This window comes from Sesamum indicum, linkage group LG11 (genome assembly GCF_000512975.1).
Source record: "Sesamum indicum cultivar Zhongzhi No. 13 linkage group LG11, S_indicum_v1.0, whole genome shotgun sequence".
Classification (NCBI taxonomy): Eukaryota; Viridiplantae; Streptophyta; class Magnoliopsida; order Lamiales; family Pedaliaceae; genus Sesamum; species Sesamum indicum.
The window spans coordinates 134,080-158,185 of NC_026155.1; the positions used below are offsets into that span (position 1 = coordinate 134,080).

A 24,106-nucleotide genomic window follows, 5' to 3' on the forward strand; every position below is an offset into this window, starting at 1 on the left:
TCTTCTCATCATCTCCATTTTTTAAATATTCTAGTTACTCATACATATCTATAATACTAATAATTGGGAGTTCAAGTTGCTTGTGATTTATGTTCGGAATTCCGAATTATAACTATATATATATTTCAAAAATATTGCAATCAGCTCTTCAGCTGATCACACATCATGAGCATATCTGTGAATGGACAATCTCAAGTGCCTCCTGGCTTCAGATTTCATCCCACTGAAGAGGAGCTGTTACAGTATTACCTGAAGAAGAAGGTTGCTTCAGAGAAGATTGATTTGGATGTAATTCAAGATGTGGATCTCAACAAGCTTGAGCCCTGGGACATACAAGGTTATCTCATCACCTCATCAATCATATCTTTCTTTCTGCAGTAATATGTATATTGATGGATAGAAATTGGTTTTGGGCGTGCATGCAGAGAAATGCAAAATTGGATCCACTCCACAGAATGATTGGTATTTCTTCAGTCACAAAGACAAAAAATACCCCACAGGGACTTGCACTAATCGCGCCACTGCTTCCGGATTCTGGAAGGCCACAGGGCGTGACAAAGTGATCTATGGTAATTCGAGACGAATTGGAATGAGGAAGACTCTTGTTTTCTACAAGGGTCGTGCCCCTCGTGGCCAAAAATCCGATTGGATAATGCACGAATACAGACTGGATGACAACACTACTGCTACTATTACCCATACAAATAATCATGTAAGTCAAGCTAATCATATAAATATGTATCATCCGCTAGCTCCTGCACATGACTGTATTATTATATAAATGGCATATGCTTAAATATATATTATCTAACGTTTTATATATTTTATTTTGTACTTTTGTAGATGCACCATTAAACATAAATTTAAGTTAATGAATAAAAGAATCATATTACTGTATGCTTTCCACTTACTGCTTCATCAAATCAATTAAGGGAAGCAACGCCATGGGAGAAGGAATGCAAGAAGAGGGCTGGGTGGTTTGTCGAGTGTTTAAGAAGAAAAATCACAGCCACAAGACACTGGACACTACTCCTATCATCAGCTCTTCTTGGTCAATGATCACTACCATAAATTCTTGTAATGAAGGAACTTTAGAACAAATGCTACAGTCGATTGGCACCCCATTTAGAAGAAATCACTTCCCTGATGCTGATAACAACAGACGATTCTTGAAACTACCGAACCTGCACGATAGCCCCAACTCGTCATCCCGCACCCAAAATTGCTACCAATCGCTTCACGTGCAAATGCTTGGCCAAGAGATCGCAGACCCTGGATCCATCAATCAGTCAGAAACCAGCATTGGGGTTCATGATTGGGCAGCTCTCGACAGGCTCGTGGCATCACAACTCAACGGCCACAATGAGGCTTCCAAACAGCTCTCAAGTACTTTCAATCATGATGATGATTCCGGAATGAGCACTTTTTGTTGCCCAGCTGATGATGATCAATTGGTTCAGCTACCGCAACAGAGATTGTCATCTTCATCTTCAACTAGACCCTACGGTACGGCTACTCACGATTATCAAAATGAATGTGATCTTTGGAGCTTTGCCAGATCGTCTAACGATCAGCTGTGCCATTTATCCGATGTTTCCGTATAGTATAACAGTTGTAACAGTAATAATTGATGTCGTGTCTCTGAAAAGTTCAATAATCTCAAGTACTATATATCACATAAAATATTTAATTATTTACACTATTTGTACATTAATTATCAAAGCTAATGCCCGTATTTCATACAAGATTAGATTTAATTCTAGTCCTATATCTATAGGGGTCTAGCAATTCGGTCCTCTAACTTTTTGGTGTGGAAATTTGATGCTTTAACTAATAAATATTTGCAGTTTTGGTCATTTAGTCAAATTAATACCCATTTTGTCCTTTTGTAGAAAAAGCCCTTATACTCCATGCGCATGCTCTTAGTTTGGCCTAACATGCTTTCGAAATAAAATTAAGCCTCTATAAATTAATACCTTGTTCCGGTCGTCTTGTTCTCGGGTATTTCAAGTCCTTAGTTTTATGGACATCCTCGAACCACGCTACCGCAACAGATGGTTAGTAGGCACCTGGCTCCTTCTGGAACAAACATCACAACCCTAGCTCATTTCCTACTTTAGGGCGTAAAGGATACTCCAAAATAGAGACTTAATAAAATTTTGGGTGAACAGGTTGAACATACTTTATTGAAAAAATATATGAAATCTCACATATTTGATCCTCTATTGGAGAAGACAAGTATTTAGCCTCTCATAAAGAGGACTTCTAGAGCTGTTGAAATGAATTCTAACTCCATAATATCTCCTCGTTTCAAGTGGGGGTTATTTGATCATAAATTGTAAATTGCCCACTAATCCACTCTAGAAGTTGAGATTTTCGAAAAGCTGGGTGACATGATACGAACTGAAGTGTAACACCATCTATCGCTAGTAGAGCTATATCTTCCCTAAACGTTATACTTATAGTAGCCCCTGTATCCATATATATAAATATGCACATAATTATCTAATCAATATGAATACGTAATCCCAACGTCATAACAGGCATAATCAACCCACAACATCATATATACATATCAAACACGACAAGTAATCCGTCACAAGTAATCCCTACGTTTACATTCTCTCTATACAAACAAAATATGATTTGTACTCTCACTGACAAAGAGGAGAAAACTGCATACGGCCTGACCTGCCTGAGTATAGCGTGTAGACCTAGTTTTCAACAGGCAGATACCTCAAAGTCTACTTCTAAAAGAAAATGTCAGCAGATGAGTGAGCTTGTCACTCAATAAGTAAATAACCAACCCTATCTATATATGTACATCAAACACAGCCCAAACAAGATAAGTAGGCAATATGCATGGAATATAGTCAATTTAATTCCAATATAATCAGCTTCATCGCCCACATAGCTAACTAGCAATAAAACAACCAATTAAACTCTCTTTCTTTTAGTTTGCTTACCAGAAGGTGGTATCTTGTTTTTCCCGTCAACTCAATCTCACCGTTATATAAGTTCAAGTGAATCCCCCTGACAGTCGACTTATTAATCTCATTTCGCATCATAGCTCTTTGAATTCGCATCATAGCTCTTTATATCGCATCATAGCTCTTTTCATATCACATCTTTTTCATATCGCATCAAAGTTTTTTTCATTTCATTTCTTTCTCATATCACGTCATAGCTCTTTTCAATTCATTTTGCCTTACAGGCTTTTCAACACATCAAGGGGTATTCACACCACAATTATATTTAATTTCCACCACTCCCTCATTTCCACATATCACCATTCTTGTAAGCAACTAGTAACGTAAAACCATATATCAATATACTCTCGTTTTCAGATACTCACGACACATCATACAACAAACATAATATTTAACTTATTTTCTCATTTCACGTACACAATATCGTCAATCAAATTAAATTATCCATCACTCATATATTTTCAAATAAATCAATTTCAGCATGAATCACAGATTTATATAGCGGTAATACCACAAATAAATAGAACATATATAGATAATACTGATTATTTACTTACCTCAACCTCACAATGCTTTATCTACTCAATAGGTAATGGTTCGGTCCTTTCACTTTACTCCCGTATCCTATAATGAGTTATAACGCATACAATTAATATATCGAAAGTATCATAATTTTAAATAGAATATTAAAAATTATTCGCACAATTTATAATAATTCTTTAATATTTCATTTCTACCGAAATATAAATCTTTGTTCTAGTTCTTCTTAATAACTAGATATTCTAGGCCTCATAAAAATATTTATGATTATCAAGTAATTCATAAAAATTAATTTAACCAAACCCCATTTATATTTATAACTATCGTTTTTAATAACATCCCTAATTAGGCTATCATTAAAACCCTCATTTTTCCTCCATAATAACAGAATATTTTTTAAATATAATTTTGAAATATTTCTATTGAATTTTTTATCAACTTCTCGCTATTATATAATTTATTAAATAATAATACATAGAATTGCGTATTTGGTTAATAATTTCGATGGAATTGTATAAATTAGCTCTAGTAATATTCAATAAATTTAATAATCTAATTAACCAACAATATCATTTTTTTTATATCCGATTTGATATTTAATTCGACACTATTTTAAATAGTCAAACTCGTAAAATATTCTGGTTAAATAGTACATCGCTCAATATAAACAACATTTAATAAACGGACTAATTAAATAATATAATTATATAAATTAATACAAAATAAAATTACGGTTTTCGTGCCTCTGTTATTTTTCTTTTTCCTCCGAGAATTACAATTTTCACAATTGCATTTGCGTGTGTTGTGCATTTTTGTAATCAAGAACAAAGAAAAAAAAAAAAGAGAAAGAGAGAGTGAGGCAGTGGGGGTGGTCGCCCACCAGCCCACTCTCAATTCTTTCTCTCTTTAATATATATGTATATATATATAAATATTATTATTTTTATTTATTTAATTAGAATTTTTTCAAAATACCTATTACGTCCCTCCTAAATTTTCTTAATTAATATAAGTTGCCCTCAAATATTATGGCGAACACCAATTTAATTCGTTCAATTTTATTATATTCCAATAATGACCTGTAATTTATTTACTAATCACTATCATAAGGATTTATCAATTAATCCTACAATTATGTATTATAATCTTTGGGGCGTCACATGAAGCAAGTGTCCTGAAATCATACCATTCTCTCACATCTCCGGGTTTAGACCCTTCGAGCATCCAGACCCAGTTGTATTTTTTGGATGTCTCGATAATAGTCTGACCTGGATTTACACCTTGGCAAGAAACCAATTTTTTCCACATCTACTGATAGACCTGCCAAGTAGAAGATGAAGATATCAAATCGTTAGTATTAATCTTAGAGGTGTCAGTCATTAGTCTAAGGCTGATCTCTCCCTCTTTTACCCCAAAGGTGATGGGTTGACTTGAATTATCAGGAGTTTTCACTTCTTGTGACTCAATTATTGCTGTTTCACTAGAGTCCGGCATAGCCTTGTGAATGAAGTACTTGAATCTGCCGGTACAAATGTAGAGCCCTATACTCTAAGTACAGGTGTACAGTTATGCTCTCTTAACTAGCTAGTCATCATTGAGGGCGATGCCTTCCAAATTTGTTCCATGAGTTGTGCCACAGCAAACTGGAAGCCAGCATGGTACTCCTTATTACGATCTGGACAGTGTCAGATCTACTCGTTTGACTTTGAGCTATTTGGGCTTTCACTGTTAGTTGTCCAAACTTTTTCTCAAGTTCCTCAAGATTTTCCTTTAGATGTCTGAGCCTTATAATGACGGAGTTTGCTTCAGATGCCTCCATCTCTAGTCAGGAAATCTGAACTAACTATGTAGATTATGTGATGCTTTCTTTAGTTCAGTCCTATTTGGTTGAGGACTTTACCGATTCCTCCAATCCTAAATCCATCGTATGGGCTGAGATTAGAATCTTGACGCATGATTCTTTTCATTATTTTGTTTGACACTGTCATCTTCAAAAAGAATCCTGACAAGCTTTTAGAGGTTTGAAGTCTATCTCTTTAGTTGCAGTTATTCTGACTGAGTTGATGATCCATCAGAATCAGTCTCTATTTCTTCCTCATAGACGCTTTCATATGAAGGAACGCCTTCGAATTGGTATATAAGTTCTAAATCGCCATAGTAAACTACATCAAGGATGTCATCCGTGACTTCAAATTTTTGTAGTTCACTACGTTTCTACAGGTATTATGGAAATATACGCCCCTTTGCTCTGCATGTCTAGCAATTACAATCCTAAAAACTTTCATTGGCTCTGGTATGGGCTGGTTTGAAAGTTCTCTTTGTAGGGATTCTTCTTGTGGATCTCGCATTTGTTCGTTTAGCTCCTTGAGATGAAGCCTTTGTTGGTCCAATTTTCTATTCAAATTTGTATGATCTGGCCTTTGATTTGGACAATCATGAACTCCTTTGGAAAGAGGATTTTCTAGAACTCTTGGGGTAGGAGTCACTGCTTTATTTCTTCTTCTTCCTTGACTCGCTTGATTCTTCTATAATTGTAGGAAAATCATTATTATGGCAACAGAGAGGGGTTCATTTTGATCTTACCTCTCAACTTCTTCATGTTCTTTTAGAAGGATGTTTGATAACACAATTTCTTTAGTTTGTCTTTGAGGAAAGACATCCTCCTTGTTACTAAATCTAATTGTCCTTCAGGTACTTTGTATGGTTGGATTAATATTTCCCTCTATGGGCTGCAGATTTTTGAAAAGAACATGTGAGTTGTTACTTTTGTTGCTACTCCACTCCAGAAGAAATATTTTCCAAACCAATAGATACATCAACTGCACAAATACTCCTTAATTCAAGGACAAAAAGAGCTTGTGCGCACTCTCTAGTCTTTTCAGTTCTACTTCCTTTGAAGTATCCATTTCCGATGAAATGTATCTTGATGCGTCTTGAACTTAACCTTTCCGCCATTGCGCTTTTAGATTCTCCAAGGATACTGGCATTGGTTTCTTTTGGGGTATTATCCCACCCGATCTTCATAGAACCCTGCAAACTTAACTCCAATAATCTTATGAAGTTTTCTTTGTCAAGTTCTACGTTATTTGTTTGCTATCTTCATGGTTGCAATCCATTCACCAATCAATTTCTCGATGTTTCATAAATCGATAACATCTATGTTGAGTATGGTGCCGTATAGATGCAAAGGGGTGGAGCATGGTCCCTGCTCAAGGCATATTTTCAGGCACTCTCCTTGGATTTCGTCCTGGATTCTCTCTTAATCTGTTTCTCATAAACGTTCGGGTAGCGTTGGTGTGGAAATTAGTACTCTCTCTCATTGGATGATTTGGTGAAGGATCATTTGAACATGTACTTCCCTCCAGTAGTGGTAGTGCTGTAGTAATTTCGCCGATTTGAATATTTACGAAGTTCACAATCTCAAGATGGGAAAAAGATTTAGCCAATTCCTGTAACCTCCATTATTTTATGAATCTGATAGCTTCAAGGATTAGATTATCTCTAGTCTTTAGCTTTGAAATCTCCATCGCATTTTTCTTCTGATGTAGAAGTGATACTGGTCTAAAGGTATCCCTGGTTCGTTCTTGTCATGATCTAGATGTCTCAGGGGTTTCCCGTTAGTTTTTGTTTAGATCTGTTACTTCATTCTTCAGATCTGCAAGATGTTTGTGTGGATTTGGGAGGATCTTAAGGATCTCGGCCAACTTCTGGCTCAAACCTTCTATTTTCATAGGTGTATGAATTAATCTATGTCCATAGTCTTGAATAATTTTTTGGATTTCTCTTAGATCTTGAGAGATTTTTGTGGTATTCGGCTTGAGTTCTTTCCAGTCAGTTCCTTCAACCATAATTTTTAAAACTGTATTGGTGAAGGAATTTACCTGTTCTATTTCTCCTTGCTAGTATTCTACCATGGACTTTGATTGAGTGTACGCCCCGCACTGCATTTCTTGGTAGTATCTGGCTGACCTGAAAATTCTACGACCATTCCTCTCTTTTTTCTTCCATGAGAAGATCTAAGTCAATCCTTCTCAGATTGTTGTCACATTTTTGAAGAATTTTCATAAGAAAATTCCTTTTTCATAAGAAAATTCCTTTATTTGTATCTTCAAAGTTTGAAAATATTCCTTGTTGTCATTCTACGTGTTGTCATTGTAACTCGGACTTTCATTCTGTTCCATACTTATGAAAAGTCTGATTCATTAGTGATACAATATCTAAATGTATTATAAATAAATATTTTTCAATGAACCTAGGCTTGGATATATACCATTCTAAGCGAACATGGGTAACCATATGCATTAACATGCAAAAATTGGTAAAAATGAACTAAAATGCTCAATTTAAAATTATAGAGGAATAAAGTCGTCCAAAATTTGCTCAGATCTGACCGGAGGACTAAAACTATGACTTTGTGGAGAATTATAGGACTAAATTGTCAATATCTAAATTAAAGGACTAAAACGCCATTCACCCTAAGTTAGAGAATTAATTTTGCGATTAACCCATTTCCGACATAATCAAGAATCAGAGTCTCTCACAACAATATGTGTCTGTACTATTTTTATTCAGTACTCGTGCCATGTTGGGATATTATTATTCCCACAAATTTTAAGTTTGTAAAAGTAAATTATGAGACTAGAAAATATACCAACACCAAATTTAAAATAAAAGGTTACAATTTTCGATCGAAATATAGATCCAAGAGCTTAAACTTGTTATTCAATTGGATGTATAATATTTTTTAACTTTGTGAAGCATACTATGAGTCAATTTGAAATATGGTATCAATGCTTCAATTCATTGATACCAAGGAAGACATGAGAATCTTAACAATTGCAGAGTTTCTGGTATAAAACGTTTGGACTAGCTTTGTTGTGTGCGTGTTGTGTTGTATGTTACTATAAGAAAATATGATATTAGCAACAAACTATCAAGTGACGATTTTAAAGTATCACTAAAAATATATATTAAGTGACAACATTAATTTTTATCTTATTGCTATATAATTAATAAAAAATTATTATTATGAAATATGCAGGGACAAACATGCTCCATCAGCTAGTTAGATTAAATAAAAAATCTCAAAGTGATGGTGGCAGCCCTACAGATTACGAAAAATCAGATGATACAGAACGAGTAATTGAGGTCATGGGTTTCTTGATCTGACAAGCTAGCCTTCACGTGTAGTATGAGGAAGGTGCAGTACCCGTTTAGTCATGTGTTGAGACTGCAAGAAAAAACGAGCAAGAAAACAAAGTGGACCTGGACAGTAGATAGTGTTTTGCTTATTTTTTCTCTACGCTTCTCATCATCGATCAAGGTTTATTTACACTAGTTGGCGGAACATTCTTGAAAATACGCTTTGTGGTTGGGTAATTCGCATTTTGCACCTTCGAATCAGACTGTTTTGGCACATTGCACTGTAAAACTCAAAAAACTACCATAATGCACTCTCAAATTGACTTTCTCTTGGCATAGTGCAACCTGGCTCAAATTCTTGTTTAAATGTCCACTGGAAAATAACTCTTTAGTCAAAGTATCATTTTAATATAAAAGTTCTTTATTTTGACAACCATGGTGTATTGTGCAAAGAAAAAGTGAGTTTTAGGGTGTAATCTGCCATTTTCTATATTTTAGGATTTAATATGCCACAAAAGTATAATTTGAGGGTGCATATGCCGACTACACATTGTAATTAAAATTAATGGCCTACTGAAGAAGTCTTAGCTATTTAGAGGACTCTCAATTATTATGTAAAATATGTTTTTTAATCCTTAATAACACATTTTTCTTCTTACAAAAACTAAAATAAGTAAACTATAATTAGTTTCATTAAACACAATAAAGCATTAAATTAGTCTTTGTTATCTGGTCAACCAACTTAAGTGATGATCAACACTAGTTGACGGTCTAAAATTCGAGTTATAATCTACAAGCTAATCAAATGTATATGCATGAAAATCAGAGTGTTAAGAATGCGTGTGGTTAGTAAGAATTGTACAATAAATTAATGAAATAAAATGAAATGAAAACAACTTGCACATATATATAAATTTTTTTGCAGCAACTTTTTGTAATGGCCTTTGGAACTTGAAAACTAGCCGTTGAAAACTAGCCGTTAGAAATGAAGCCATTATTTTGTAAAGGTTCTAGTAACGGCCATTGAAAAAAATAACCGTCTCTAATATCACCGTTTTTGTAACACCATCAATCTTTATATTTTTCCATGGTTTTTGTCAATGTCATTGTAAAGGCTCCTTATTTCACCAAAAAATCATTACAAAAATAATGAGCCGTTACAAAAACCACAGAGGATTAGTAATGGCCTATAAATTGCAACGGTTTTAGGCACATAGAAATCTTGTAGCGGCTACTGTAAAAGTTCTGGCCGTTACAAACTAAATACATTTTTATTACCCCCTCAATGATGTCTGCAAGTTCAATTCGTTATAAAAATATTACAAAGACTGTATGTATTGTAACGATCGTATGGCCGTTACAAATCTTGACATTTTTTGTAGGAGGCCTTCTTCGTCAGCACCTCATCACCAACATAGAAGAAGAAGTTAAAAAGATTAAAAAATCTTAAAGTAAAAATTTTTAATTTTACAAAATCTAAAACTAATTAAAATATTATTAAAAATTTTACAATAAATATATATGTTAGTAATTTTATTATAGTATTTTGTATAATTTCAAAAAGTTGATATAAGTATTAGGTGTTTTTATATTTAATTAGTATATTTTATAAATAAATATTCAAATATATTTAAACTAAATAATAGTTTAATTAATATTATAACTAATTTTTAATTATATTCATATAAATTTAATTTGCAAAGTAAATTATAGTATATTAATTTTTGTATTGTCAGTTGTTAATTCAAAATATATGCATAATAAAATATAGAACAAAGGGGCAAAAAGGATATTTACTCACTTAAAAAAACCTCAAAAGCGACAAAAAATAAAAAAAACAATCGTACAATTGTTATTGAACAACATTAATTATGAAAATAGGACTATATTCGGAGTTGATGACGGATTACCATTGGTCGAGAAAAAATTATGTAAGAAATTATCAAGAAAAGTAGCGAAAAACAAGGAAAAAATGCATAAAATCCCCCTGTATTTTAAAAAATCTGCAAAAAAGTCCTTCATGTTATGAGAATAGGCTAAAAGCTCCCCTTTGTTCTGTAAAATTCAGCTCAATCACCCCCTCTCCGTTAAATCCAACTAACGGTATTAATTTTTTAAAATATGACTGTTATACCCTTAATTTTTTAAAATATGACCGTTTAGGTTCAATAAATTATTTAACTTATATTATACACAAATAATTTAAAATTTCAAAATATATTATTATTATATATTAAAAAAAAAACTAACTATCGTTAGAATCGTCTTGAAGAAATGAGTCTAATGATGGTGGTCTGAGACCGAGATTCGACCGATCGGAGATGAATCGATAGCAAATATATTCGACCGTCGTGGCTTGAGCCCAGTCTCTTTGATTGATGAAAACTCAAATTGAAGTTATGGAATGTTTCGTCTTAAAGAGAGGATTCAAATGATACCATTGGCTGTCAGAAACTAGTTCGGACGGCGCCAGAAACTTGAGTTTCCGGCGAAAAAGGGGCGAAATTGTTCAATTTATTTTTAATTAATTTTTATTATATTAATTAAAATATATTTTAGTTAATTAAGGATATTTTGAATAATTATAATAATTAATTTTTTAGTTAATTGAGAATAAATATAATAATAATTATTATAATTAAATAAATATTTTAATTAATCCAAAATAATTTTAGATTTAACAATTAATAATTATAAAATTATTTGAATTTAAATATAATATAATTTAATATTTAATATTAAATAAATAAAATATAATCTAATATTTTAATTTAAATTATAAAAAAATATAGTAACAAATAAAAATAAAAAAGGGGATTTTAGTAAAATTTCCCTAAGAAAAAGGTAAAAAAAACAGCTTAAAAATGCCCTCACAGGCACAGAAAGCGCGTGTAATGCACATTTCGTTAATTACTAATGGAAGGGGTATTTGTTGTTGAGTTTTACAAAATACAGGAAGGCTTTTAGCCTATTCTCGTAACGATAGGATTTCTTTTCGCAAACTTTTTAAAATACAGGGGGATTTTATGCATTTTGTCCGAAAAACAATGTCAACAGTTCAAGCTTAATTTTAAAGATTATAAAAGTATAACTTTCAAATTTGATTTTAATTTTTGGAACGGTCAAACATTGCCAAATTCTTCCTACAACCATTCCTAAATTACTGATATTTAATACACAAAAAAATATTATTTAATTTGGGCACGGTCAATATTTTCAGAACCTTTCCAAGACCGTCCCTACGTATAATATTTTTACACCTTGGAACGGTCAAAATGTAATACCCCCTAATACTACTAGGCTACATCTTCTCTAAACATTTTACTTAAAGCAATCCCTGTGTTCATATATATAAATTTGAACATAATCAATCAATTAATCCCAATACATCATAGCAGGTATTAGCAACATACAACATTATATATATATATATATACATATCAAACACCACAAGGTGATTCATCATAAATAATCCGTACACCTATATACTCTCTGTACAAACAAAATGTGATTTGTACTCTAACTCACTAAGAGGAGAAAACTGCATACTGGCCCGACTTGTTCGAGTATAGCGTGTAGACCTGTTCTTCAACAGTCAGACACCTCAAAGTCTACTCCTGAAATAAAACGTCAGCAGAGGGATGAGCCTACTACTCGGTAATAAATAACCAGCCCTATCTATATATGTTTATCAAACACAGCCCAAACAAGATGAATAGGCAACACGCATGGAGTACAATCAATTTAATTCCAACATAATCAGCTTTATTACACCACATGACTATCTCATAATAAGACAACCAACCAAAAACCAGTGAGCCCCCTTGACAGCGGGCTCATCAATCTCATTTCGCATATAGCATTTTCATTTCGCACATAGTTCTTTCATACCGCACATAGTTCTTTCATATCATATTTTCGCCTTATAGGCTTTTCAACACATCAAGGGGTATTCACACCATAATTATATTCAATTTCCACCACTCCCTCATTTCTACATATCACCATTCTTGTAAGCAACTAGTAACGTAAGAAAATTTATATCAACATATTCTTATTTTCAGACATCCACAACACATCAAACAACAAACATAATATTTCAACGTATGTTCTCATTCTACGTACACAATATTGTCAATCAAATTAAATCATTCACCACTCATATATTTTCAGATAAATCAATATCAGTATGAACCAGAAATTCATATAACAGTAAAATCACAAATAAAGGGGACATATATAGATAATACTAATTATTTACTTACCTCGACCTTACAACGCCTTTATCTATTCAATAGGTAGTGGTTCGGTCTTTTCACTTTATCATATTTGTGCAATTTTACATATATTGAATTGTGATTAATTGAACTCACTTATATATATAGGTGTGTAGGGGGTGGGGCGTGGGTGGTGGCCCACCCCCAAATCCCTTTGCTCCTCCTTTCCTTTTTCCTTTCATATATATATGTATATGTACATATGTTATTCACATATATAACTTACTAATATATATATTATATTACTTATTATTAAATCTATACATATTATTTTTATATATATATTATTATTATTATTTTATTTATTTAATTAAACTTTACTTAAAATACCATTTACGTCCTTCTTAATTTTCTTAATTAATATAAATTGTCCCAAAATATTATAACGAACTCCAATTTAAATCATTCAAGTGTTATTATATTCCAATTATGGCCCATAATTTATTTACCAATTAACTAAGTTTCATAAAAATTTACCAATTAATCTCCCAATTATATATTATAATTTTTGCTCCTCCTTTCCTTTTTCCTTTCATATATATATGTATATGTACATATGTTATTCACATATATAACTTACTAATATATATATTATATTACTTATTATTAAATCTATACATATTATTTTTATATATATATTATTATTATTATTTTATTTATTTAATTAAACTTTACTTAAAATACCATTTACGTCCTTCTTAATTTTCTTAATTAATATAAATTGTCCCAAAATATTATAACGAACTCCAATTTAAATCATTCAAGTGTTATTATATTCCAATTATGGCCCATAATTTATTTACCAATTAACTAAGTTTCATAAAAATTTACCAATTAATCTCCCAATTATATATTATAATTTTTGGGGCGTCACAATTCTCCCCTCCTATAAAAATTTCGTCCTCGAAATTTAACTTACTTACGGGCTCATGGAATAAATATGGATATTTTTCTCTCTCATGTTTTCTGCATCATTTCAACAAACTGTTGCATAAAGGGGTTCTTTTCTTGTTGTGAGGCATTTCTATTTTGGGATCCTAACCCCTGATTATCTGATCCAGAATCATGACCCTACACAGATTCTAATGACTCAGTTGGGCCAGCAGCGTTTTCTCTTGACGCTTCCATCGTATATGAAATGCACACATGTGAGTAGATTCCTAATATATACACCTTATATATAATGTTACATTTCCTCTACCATCCCTAGGAAATTTAATCCCTGCTCTAATACTACCTAATGTAGCACCTCCTAACGCTATTAGGTCTATATCTTTCCTAAACATTTTACTTAAAGTAATCCCTGTGTTCATATATATAAATTTTCACATAATCAACTAATCAATTGGCATACGTAATCCCAATACATCATAGCAGGTATTAGCAACCTACAATATTATTTATATATATATACAATTGGCATACGTAATCCCAATACATCATAGCAGGTATTAGCAACCTACAATATTATTTATATATATATACATATCAAACATCACAAGGTGATTCATCATAAGTAATCCGTACACTTATATACTCTCTGTACAAACAAAATGTGATTTGTACTTCAATTGGCATACGTAATCCCAATACATCATAGCAGGTATTAGCAACCTACAATATTATTTATATATATATATACATATCAAACACCACAAGGTGATTCATCATAAGTAATCCGTACACTTATATACTCTCTGTACAAACAAAATGTGATTTGTACTCTAACTGACTGACAGGAGAAAACTGCATACTGGCCCGACCTGTTCGAGTATAGCGCGTAGACCTATTCTTCAACAGTCAGACACCTCAAAGTCTACTCCTGAAATAAAACGTCAGCAGAGGGATGAGCCTACTACTCGGTAAGTAAATAACCAGCCCTATCTATATATGCTTATCAAACACAGCCCAAACAAGATGAATAGGCAACACGCATGGAGTATAATCAATTTAATTCCAACATAATCAGCTTTATTACACCACATGACTATCTCATAATAAGACAACCAACCAAACTCCATTTTTCCTAGTTTGCTTATCAGAAGGTGATATTGTGTTTTCCCGCCAACTCAATCTCACCGTTATATAAATTCAAGTGAACCCCCTTGACAGCCGGCTCATCAATCTCATTTCGCATATAGCATTTTCATTTCGCACATAGCTCTTTTATACCGCACATAGCTCTTTCATATCATATTTTCGCCTTATAGGCTTTTTATCACATCAAGGGGTATTCACACCACAATTATATTCAATTTCCACCACTCCCTCATTTCTACATATCACCATTCTTGTAAGCAACTAGTAACGTAAGACAATATATCAACATATTCTTATTTTCAGACATCCACAACACATCAAACAACAAACATAATATTTCAACGTATGTTCTCATTCTACATACACAGTATTGTCAATCAAATTAAATCATTCACCACTCATATATTTTCAGATAAATCAATATCAGCATGAGCCAGAAATTCATATAACAGTAAAATCACAAATAAAGGGGACATATATAGATAATACTAATTATTTACTTACCACGACCTTACAATGCCTTTATTTATTCAATAGGTAGTGATTTGGTCTTTTCACTCTACCCTCATATCCTCCCGCGGCGACTGTCGAACCGACCTGGAAATTGCACAAATTTGACATATATTGAATTGTGTGTAATTGAACTCACTTATATATATAGGTGTGTAGGGGGTGAGGCGGTGGGTGGTGGCCCACCCCCAAATTCCTTTGCTCCTCCTTTTCTTTTTCCTTTCATATATATATGTATATGTACATATGTTATTCACATATATAACTTACTAATATATATATATATATATATTATATTACTTATTATTTTATATATATACATATTATTTTTGTATATATAATATTATTATTACTTTATTTATTTAATTAAACTTTTCTCAAGATACTATTTACGTCCTTCCTAATTTTCTTAATTAATATAAATTGTCCCAAAATATTATAACGAACTCCAATTTAAATCATTCAAGTGTTATTATATTCCAATTATGGCCCATAATTTATTTACCAATTAACTAAGTTTCATAAAAATTTACCAATTAATCTCCTAATTATATATTATAATTTTTGGGGCGTCACATAAAAACTACTAGACCACTCCAACAACTGTTCCTATATCTTGTTGATATTCTAAAAAAGAGAAGGAAATTCGAAACTTAAGAATGGGCGGCTAAATTTGACCGTTCCAAAGTCTGTTCCAACAAATTCAATTACGCACCAAAAGAAAAATTTGGGGAAATTTTAGATTAGGAACCGTTTGTTATTTTTTCACCGTTTCTAATGTTGAATGTTTCCAAACCCGTTCATAACTTTGTCGATAAATCTGTTCCTAAAATATTTTTTCTGCCCATTCCTAAATGAGTTTCTGAATTCGTGCCTAAGAATGTCCACAACTTGATCATTTTGTTCTCGATTACAATATCTCTGCGTCCGAGATCCTAATTAATGCTAAATTTAAATAACAATACTTACCATATGTGAACATTTCTAGCAGTCCGATCTAAAATCAAACGTCCTGTGGACAATTGCATCGTTTTTAACATCGTCATGATCTATATAATAAAAATATTTGAAACATCATCGAATGTAGTATTTTGTCAATTTAATAATATCCAAAGGTCCAATTAAAATTTGAACGATTTGATTATGAGGTCCAATATACATCTACAAATGTACTTGATCTTTTGAACTGTTGCCAAATTTTATCTGTAACATTATATGTTTTCAATTGCCTTAATTACTTGTTGGTATATTTTTTTCTAATCATTAATATGTCTGGAATGATTTTTCCTATGATTTTTATTTTTCTGAATTTTTTGGGAAATTAATTTTGAGACACAATTAGGAACAGTTTACATAATTATATACTGAAACGACATCGTTTTGTTCTATTTGCAATGGGTGTTTGGCACGTTTACTAAATAAGACAGTTTTTTTAAGCAATGTTCGTAAAAAAAATGACGTCATTTTACTCACTAGGAACGGGCATAGGAACGTTTCTTTTAAAAGTGACCGTTTCAATGCCCGTTCCAAAAATCAATATATATACAACACTAAGGTATTCAATTTTTTCTTCTTATCATCCTTTGATTTGGGCATCCTGTAAGGGAAGGGAATAACACAAGTGTTAGACAAATAAGGTGAAATGAGATCAGACTCTACCTTTTTATTTTGTGCTTCGGTATTTTCGAGAGTCTTCTCATTTTCCTTGGTTTTCATCAGCGTTATCGTGTGTAGCTCCTTCTCACTCTAGGATGTCATCGCAGTCACGTTCTCACTTGGATCTACTTCAATATGTGGCGATAGCTTTCGGGATGCTTGAATTGCTATTTTGTTTGCATAGCTAGATATTTGGTTTACAAAGAGTTGTAAACTTGCCATTGTCTCTTGCAACTCGGTCCTTGTTTCTTGCAACACCACATTTGTATCCTGTTGAAATTGAAGAGTAGTGAGAGCAAGTGATTTAACAATATCCTCTAAACTCATACCTGAATTTAGTGTTTGTGGTGCAGCTAGCGTAGGAGATGGAGGTGGTTGGTGACTCAGTTGCTCCTCTTGATCCCAATAGTTGAAATGACTTTGCCATCCTAGATTACAGCACTAAGAGTAGGAATCACATGATGGACATCCTCTTACTACATTTACTCCTCAACATGATGGAAATCCATATTGTTTATTGATGGATGTCGAATCCACTAAAAATAATTTTTACAAACACTTTTGTAGAAGTGTGAGTAGGATCGAATCCACAGGGATTGATTTTAAATTAATTCCTTCAAAAATAAAAATAATTGGGGGGATTTTGATTGTGAAGAAGAATAAAAATAAAAACTAAATTAAATTAAGAAGCTAATAAAATTAGAAAAGGTAAATATAAGAGAAGAGTATTCCAATAAAAGACAGTATCATGCTTAATTCCACGGTCGATCATAGATGCAAAGATAACAATCATTCATCATAGATAAATTGGTTATTCCATTAGTACGACTTAACGACCTCACATTTTCTTACCTTGTGGATAGTCAAGAAACGTCCGTTGGTTAAATCCATAATTAGTAAACAACCTTGGGAACGTTCTCAAAATTTAATTTACCGACAACATTAGAAACTAGAAAGACCCAATTCTAACCAATAAATTCCTACAAGGATTTACTTAAGTTAGATTGTGCATTCCCCACAACATAATCGAATACTTCTACATAATCAATTATGCTATGTTACCACTAGTTATTGAGCTAAACAAACAATTACTAATTTGCAAGTTCAATTGGCTAGGCAAATATTTTTGACAATGAATAACGGTACCTATCATTCATAAATAATATTATTTGTAATAAAAGCACAGAGAACAACACAAATACTAATATGAATGAAAGTAGAAAGCATAAATTAAATTTTCCAACTTGTTGGATTTAAATATTCACCAAGTCTTCAACCGGAATGACAGAACTAGCTAGATATACTCATGAAAGAATACATGAAAAGCAAAGTAAGAAAATATCATTAAAATGCTGACAAATAGAGAGACAAGAATTCAAGGTCTGAAATTCCCAAGAATTAAAAAGTATCTTTTAAAGTGAATTACATCACATATATATACTAACTAAATACCTTATTCTACTACGATTAAAAAGGTAGATTCGTAATTGAACTAAAAGACTAATGAAAATAAAATTATTATCCTAATTAAACTCCTCATTCATCAAAAGGGTAGTCCAAGCAGCTCCAACTTCTTGCTAGAAATCGAGTTTGAGTCTTGTCCAAATTTCTATTTTGATTCTTCTCTTCATTTTTTATTCCATTTTCTCTTAATAGACTAATACTGCAAAATAATATTTAATTAGGAGCATTTTGGTCACAAAAGAGGTCAAAATATTACATGAAATAAGCACAAAAAGTGATCCTATCATGTTTCATTCTCGATGATGGTGGAAATCCATTCTCTTGTTGCCATCCTTTCTTCAATTTTCTCAAAACAATTCACCACCAACAGTTACACTGTATCAAGTACTGCACGAATGTTCCTCGCAAAACAAAAAGGTTAGTAATGGATGAAAAAACACAACATCGAGACTAAGAAACTAAAGTAGCTTTCCAGCAGCAGCGTCAAATTTTTTGTTGGTTTCTGAAGCCGTTAAAATTAATTATTGATTCTAAAATTGTAGCAGTAATAGAACTAGTTCGAATTCCTAGGAACCACGAGTTAATTTCTTAGTCCAGTTGCAGTAATCAAATTGCGGGGGTTTTGAATTAAAAGTTACTATAAATTAAACAGAAAGTAGAGATAAATTATGAAGAAGAAATCAATAGAAAAGAATTCTGACCCAAGCGATTGTATCATCCAATTGTTATGTCTATTAGGATAGCCTTAATAAATTTCTATTTTTCTATTGTAATTGACTTGACTCAAGCATCAAAATCAAAATTTATTGTCTCACGACTGGGCCTGATAGCGTTCCATTTCAATTCAATAATAGCAATTGTATCAGTGAAAACAGTTGAACCTGAACGAAACAATTGAGATAGTTACAATTATCTAATAGTTTTCTTGTCCCTACATATAAATCATGCGAAATACACAATTAGTTTGCTTGCTACTCATACCACTCATTCATGATAATTACGGATTACTGAACTCATGAATAGCATTAGAACAATTAATATCGAATCAAATTGTGAGATCTATCAATAATAATCATTCCATAAACAGTAACAATTAGGTTTAACATTTTCCTGGAATCTGAAAGAGAACAAGCTACACAACATGTGTGTAGAAGTTCTACCTAAAATCCTATAGGAAAACATAAACTAAGAAGAAAGGAAAAAGAGGAGAGATGACCTAAACTAAGAGAGTAATAAAAAATGAAAATAGATGCTTGATCTTCAGCCTTCACACTCCTTTTATAGAACCAAAAACGTCCTCTCTGGCCTTCCAACTTGTGGTCTGGAAAAGAAAATAAATCATGGTAACAAATCTTTCCGAATTTCCCATTTTGTGTAGACATACTCGAGCAATCAATAGGGCGTTTTTGTCTATTTTTTAGTGTTCGAGTATGTTTTTGTCCTCCCTTCTCTTGATCACTTTTTGAGACTAATTGCACCATTTTACCTCTATTTTCATCAAAGTTTATTATAACAATTCCTACATTCAAAAGATGGATAATTCAAAAATATATGCGAACAAATTCTTTCAAAAATACTTAAAATAGATATGCATAGGATCATTAAATTATGTCTTATCAATATAGATATGTATGATGATTATGATCTTTTAACAATATCGTGAAGAAATAGATTTGGAGGAGGGTAGATATATTTGCTCTGGTTTTAGAATAGAACAATAAGTTTTGAAGAAGTAACAATGGATTAAATAGATGTCAATAATGTGAATTATTAAGTGAAAAGACCATGAATCCACTAATATGCGGAAATACAACTGGAAGCCTGGAACTTATTGCACATTTTGATGGATCCATACCATATATAGATAATCAATCAAGCATATATATAAACAAAGATTTACAAGCTTGTCCAAGAAAATATATATATAGCTGTCCGAAGAAGAAGTCGTTTAAGAATTAAACCTCCACTTTAATAATTCTTTATTAGCAATTAATTAGCATTCCTTTAGGAGATATCGAATATATATTACAAATTTAATTTGCAATAGTACTGTAATAATATTTAAGCAAAACAAGAAACAGAAAATACTATAATACATATATAGGTCAGAGGTAGCTCCAGAAATTTGTTTTACAATATCTGAATCCCATATAGACAGACAGAGACTCATCTTGCAAACTAATCTGATTATCTCCTATCCCATACGATCCATAGATGAGCCACTAGTAAATGATTCATTACCGTTCAACTCAACCGCGGGTCAGTCATGGAAATCATTCAACTCCAAACATGATTATCACTTGTTGACCACATCTGCCAAAAACAAGCAAGAAAGGAAAGAAAAATGTCAGCAAATTAAGAATAAGCATAACCACATGCCCTATTACGTACATACAGATGGGGGAGTTGATCACCTTGCTTTGCATTTGGTTCATTTGTCCACACAATATCTTTTAACCCTGATGAGAAGGTTTTATAGAACTGCACGCCGTGTAATTTCAAATCATAACAACAGACGCAAGTTAATAATAAATCAGCTAACAACAAGGATTTTTCTTATATATATATATATATATATAGAGAGAGAGAGAGAGAGAGAGAGAGGGAGAAGGGCATGCATGCATGCCTTGTGAAACTCGAGTGTGTCGCCACCAGTTTTACGTAGCTCCACCATGTGCAACGAAGGAGCCACTTCGAAAACCTGATGAAGTCGGCGGAAATACCATTATCCAAAAATATAGATTAGCAAATTAGGCAACACCATCAAAGGTATTAACAGGAATAAATTGTGTAGGCACAAAAGCATGCATGAATTCTTAAATCAGTATGTAAGCTAACAGGGATCCTCTTCCTTCATTAATTTTCAGTTGGGTGGGTACTGGTGCTCTCACTGTATCCACGTTCTCATTTTGCAGCAACAACAGGCTAATTTTGATTGCACTCAATTCCAATAGCAGCCATTACAAGCGTTTCTAGTGACTTTGATCCTCCACCTCAACTTTATTATTATGTGACTAAAATGCAAACTATATAGCTAGAAGAAATTTCAGCCCATTATTATTGCCTAATATACCTCTGTAGCTACAGCAAGATGGCCTTTTCTTCCTGTCTTGTCACCCTGTAATTTCATCTGCAATATTGATTTAAGAATATATATGTCATGAGTAAACAAGTTCTAATAAACAGCACTCGCAGTCAGCTTTTTACATTCTTTAATTTATCCTTTAATATCATGTAGAAATCAGGTCAGAGAAGTTACCAATTAAGCATGGAATGTCCAACAACTTCCTTTTAATATATACCTTATAGTTCTTTTTGTGAACATTAAAACCTAAAGGTTTTGCAGCTTCTTCAATTTTCGACATTATCTCATTCGCAGGACACTTGGATGTAAAGCGAGTTTCTCTTTTCACTAGGCCCTGCATTGATTTTTTCAATCCAAGACCAGAACACAATACCAATCAGCTTAAATCACATGATTCTAACTTAACTACGTACACACCATCTCCTTAGCGAACAGATTTTCAAGATTGAAACCCTGAGATCTAGAAATAAGCTCAAAGGCGTTCATTGATACTGGTTTCTCTTTCCTTTCCGTCACAAGATGTTCCTGCCAAACAAAATGTCCTTCGCATATATAATATGGATAGAGAAAGAAAACCAGAACTATATATATGTACAATGAAGTAACTGTACCTCAGAATCATTGAAGGCGGCATCAACATCGTCAAGACTTACATCCTCTTCAGCCTTAAAATGGGGTGGCTTGTAATTTTTCTTGAACCATTCATTTTCTAGAATTTCAGAAATAGTGATTCGCTGCAAGATATAACATAATCATATCTGCACAACTCTATATATCTCTCCAAACTTTTCTACTGGAATGCATAAAAAAGATAGACAAGATACGAAAGTAGAAACCAAGAACTAGCCGAAACAACAGAATCTTTACCAGAAAGAAGAAGTGGAAGATCATGTGGGAATGGGAAATGACCAGTAAATTAATGAGAAGAAAAACAAGTAATGCTTTGGATCTCACAGTTAGTGGATTTGGATCTAGAATACGCTTGATCAGTCTTTTTGCACCGGATGAAAACCATGATGGAAATGAGAACTCGGCCTTCTGAATCTGGAAAAATAGTTTGTGCACAAATTTAAACATCCCCAAACTAAACTCAGAACAGCAAAGCCAAAGGTTAATTGTCTTGATACTAACTCTCCTATATAAAGCCACGAGGTTGGGCTCATCAAAAGGCAAGTATCCAGCCATCAGAACAAACAGGATAACCCCACAGGACCATACATCTGATGATGTACCGTCATAGCCTTTATCAGTGAGCACCTGATGGGAAATCAAGTCTCAAATGCTAGAAAGTGAAAGAGAATAACTTGAGCTCTGTGACTTATTCCACAGACCAATAAGTGGTACCTCAGGTGCTACATAATTTGGTGTGCCACAGGCCGTGTGAAGCAACCCATCTCCCTACAATAAGAAGAATTAATCATCATAATGCATTCCTTGTTCACTTGTTGCAGCGCAAGAGAGTGAATAAGCTCATATATATAGGTGCTTTCCATGATAGCATGTACATGTCAAAATAATATGAATTCCTACGAGCTTTCTTCAACAAAGCCAGATACTGGTTTGCATAAATCGAAATGATTTTTGTAACTGGTTTGAAGAATTCAGTCAAAAGGAAAAGGTATACTCAAAGCCTAAAGTCTTTACTTGGCAAATATATGTAAACAGCAATAGCTAATCAATAAATCAAACTGTAAAACAAGCCAAAGGATATATTTAGCAGCCTGGTTAAATCTTCAAAAAGGGTTAAAAGTCTGGTGCCCATAAATGTTGGTGATATCAGAAAACAAATATACCACCTACCCGAACTTGTTGAGAAAATGCACTCAATCCAAAGTCTGAAACTTTGAGAACACCATATGAGTCAAGCAACAGATTCTCTGGCTGCAAATTAGTTTAGAGAATGAGATAGTTCAACATACTACATAGGCACGAAAACAAATATTTTAGATTGGAGATAAGCATAAATTTATCATATTGAGAACAACTTCTGTCCAACCTTCAGATCTCTGTGGTATACGCCTCTACTGTGGCAGTAATCCACAGCATTGATGAGCTGTTGAAAATAACTCCTAGCGACATCTTCTTTGAATTTTCCATATTTGGCCTATATATAAAGGGAAAAGACCTTTTCATCATTTACAAGAATTCACAGTGACAACATTTATCCATAACAAAAGCATGCAGCTATAAAAGCACAAGTCAGGGCATATTGGCTAAAAACTTAAAACAGTTAGGAACTTACTATTTTGTCAAAGAGTTCACCTCCCTCAACATACTCAAGAACAATGTAGATCTTTGTTCTGCTTGCCATAACCTATTAACAGCATGCAAGAATCTCAACGCTTTTCACCTAAACTTGGAAACTACTTATACTTAAATTCCTGAAAATTCTTTAAAGCACA

At 32.8% G+C, this 24,106-nt stretch overlaps 2 protein-coding genes across 3 annotated transcripts in view; one reads left to right on the top strand and one right to left on the bottom strand.

Moving 5' to 3' along the window:
* On the top strand, positions 18-1,749 carry LOC105173057 (NAC domain-containing protein 43). The gene is made up of 3 exons (XM_011094703.2): positions 18-337; positions 426-712; positions 933-1,749. Exons 1-3 carry the CDS (start codon positions 166-168, stop codon positions 1,602-1,604), a joined length of 1,131 nt encoding a protein of 376 aa, XP_011093005.1. The 5' UTR covers positions 18-165; the 3' UTR covers positions 1,605-1,749.
* The window catches only part of LOC105173058 (CBL-interacting serine/threonine-protein kinase 9-like), a 10,110-nt gene continuing 5,870 nt past the window's right edge, over positions 19,867-24,106 (bottom strand). The window contains exons 1-14 of one of the 2 annotated variants that reach the window (XR_002288001.1): positions 23,947-24,015; positions 23,701-23,808; positions 23,505-23,585; positions 23,049-23,102; positions 22,836-22,961; positions 22,659-22,748; positions 22,316-22,438; positions 22,122-22,229; positions 21,922-22,038; positions 21,693-21,749; positions 21,246-21,320; positions 21,034-21,100; positions 20,861-20,932; positions 19,867-19,940 (exon numbers count right to left, since the gene is read on the bottom strand). Coding sequence is in view for 1 of the 2 variants with exons in the window: in XM_020697657.1 (XP_020553316.1) it covers positions 20,916-20,932; positions 21,034-21,100; positions 21,246-21,320; positions 21,693-21,749; positions 21,922-22,038; positions 22,122-22,229; positions 22,316-22,438; positions 22,659-22,748; positions 22,836-22,961; positions 23,049-23,102; positions 23,505-23,585; positions 23,701-23,808; positions 23,947-24,018; positions 24,104-24,106 (1,098 nt within the window). In the remaining variant the exon portion in view is untranslated. Of the gene's footprint in view, positions 19,941-20,675; positions 20,933-21,033; positions 21,101-21,245; positions 21,321-21,692; positions 21,750-21,921; positions 22,039-22,121; positions 22,230-22,315; positions 22,439-22,658; positions 22,749-22,835; positions 22,962-23,048; positions 23,103-23,504; positions 23,586-23,700; positions 23,809-23,946; positions 24,019-24,103 lie in introns of those variants that run through there. The other variant, XM_020697657.1, reaches the window with a different exon arrangement.

What these genes read in the sequence shown, in the direction of transcription:
- LOC105173057 (XM_011094703.2), top strand. Translation starts at nt 166, where the DNA reads ATGAGCATATCTGTGAATGGACAATCTCAAGTGCCTCCTGGCTTCAGA. An exon ending in TGAGCCCTGGGACATACAAG is followed by an intron (nt 338 to 425) that starts GTTATCTCATCA and finishes GCGTGCATGCAG; the next exon opens with AGAAATGCAAAATTGGATCC. An exon ending in TTACCCATACAAATAATCAT is followed by an intron (nt 713 to 932) that starts GTAAGTCAAGCT and finishes AAATCAATTAAG; the next exon opens with GGAAGCAACGCCATGGGAGA.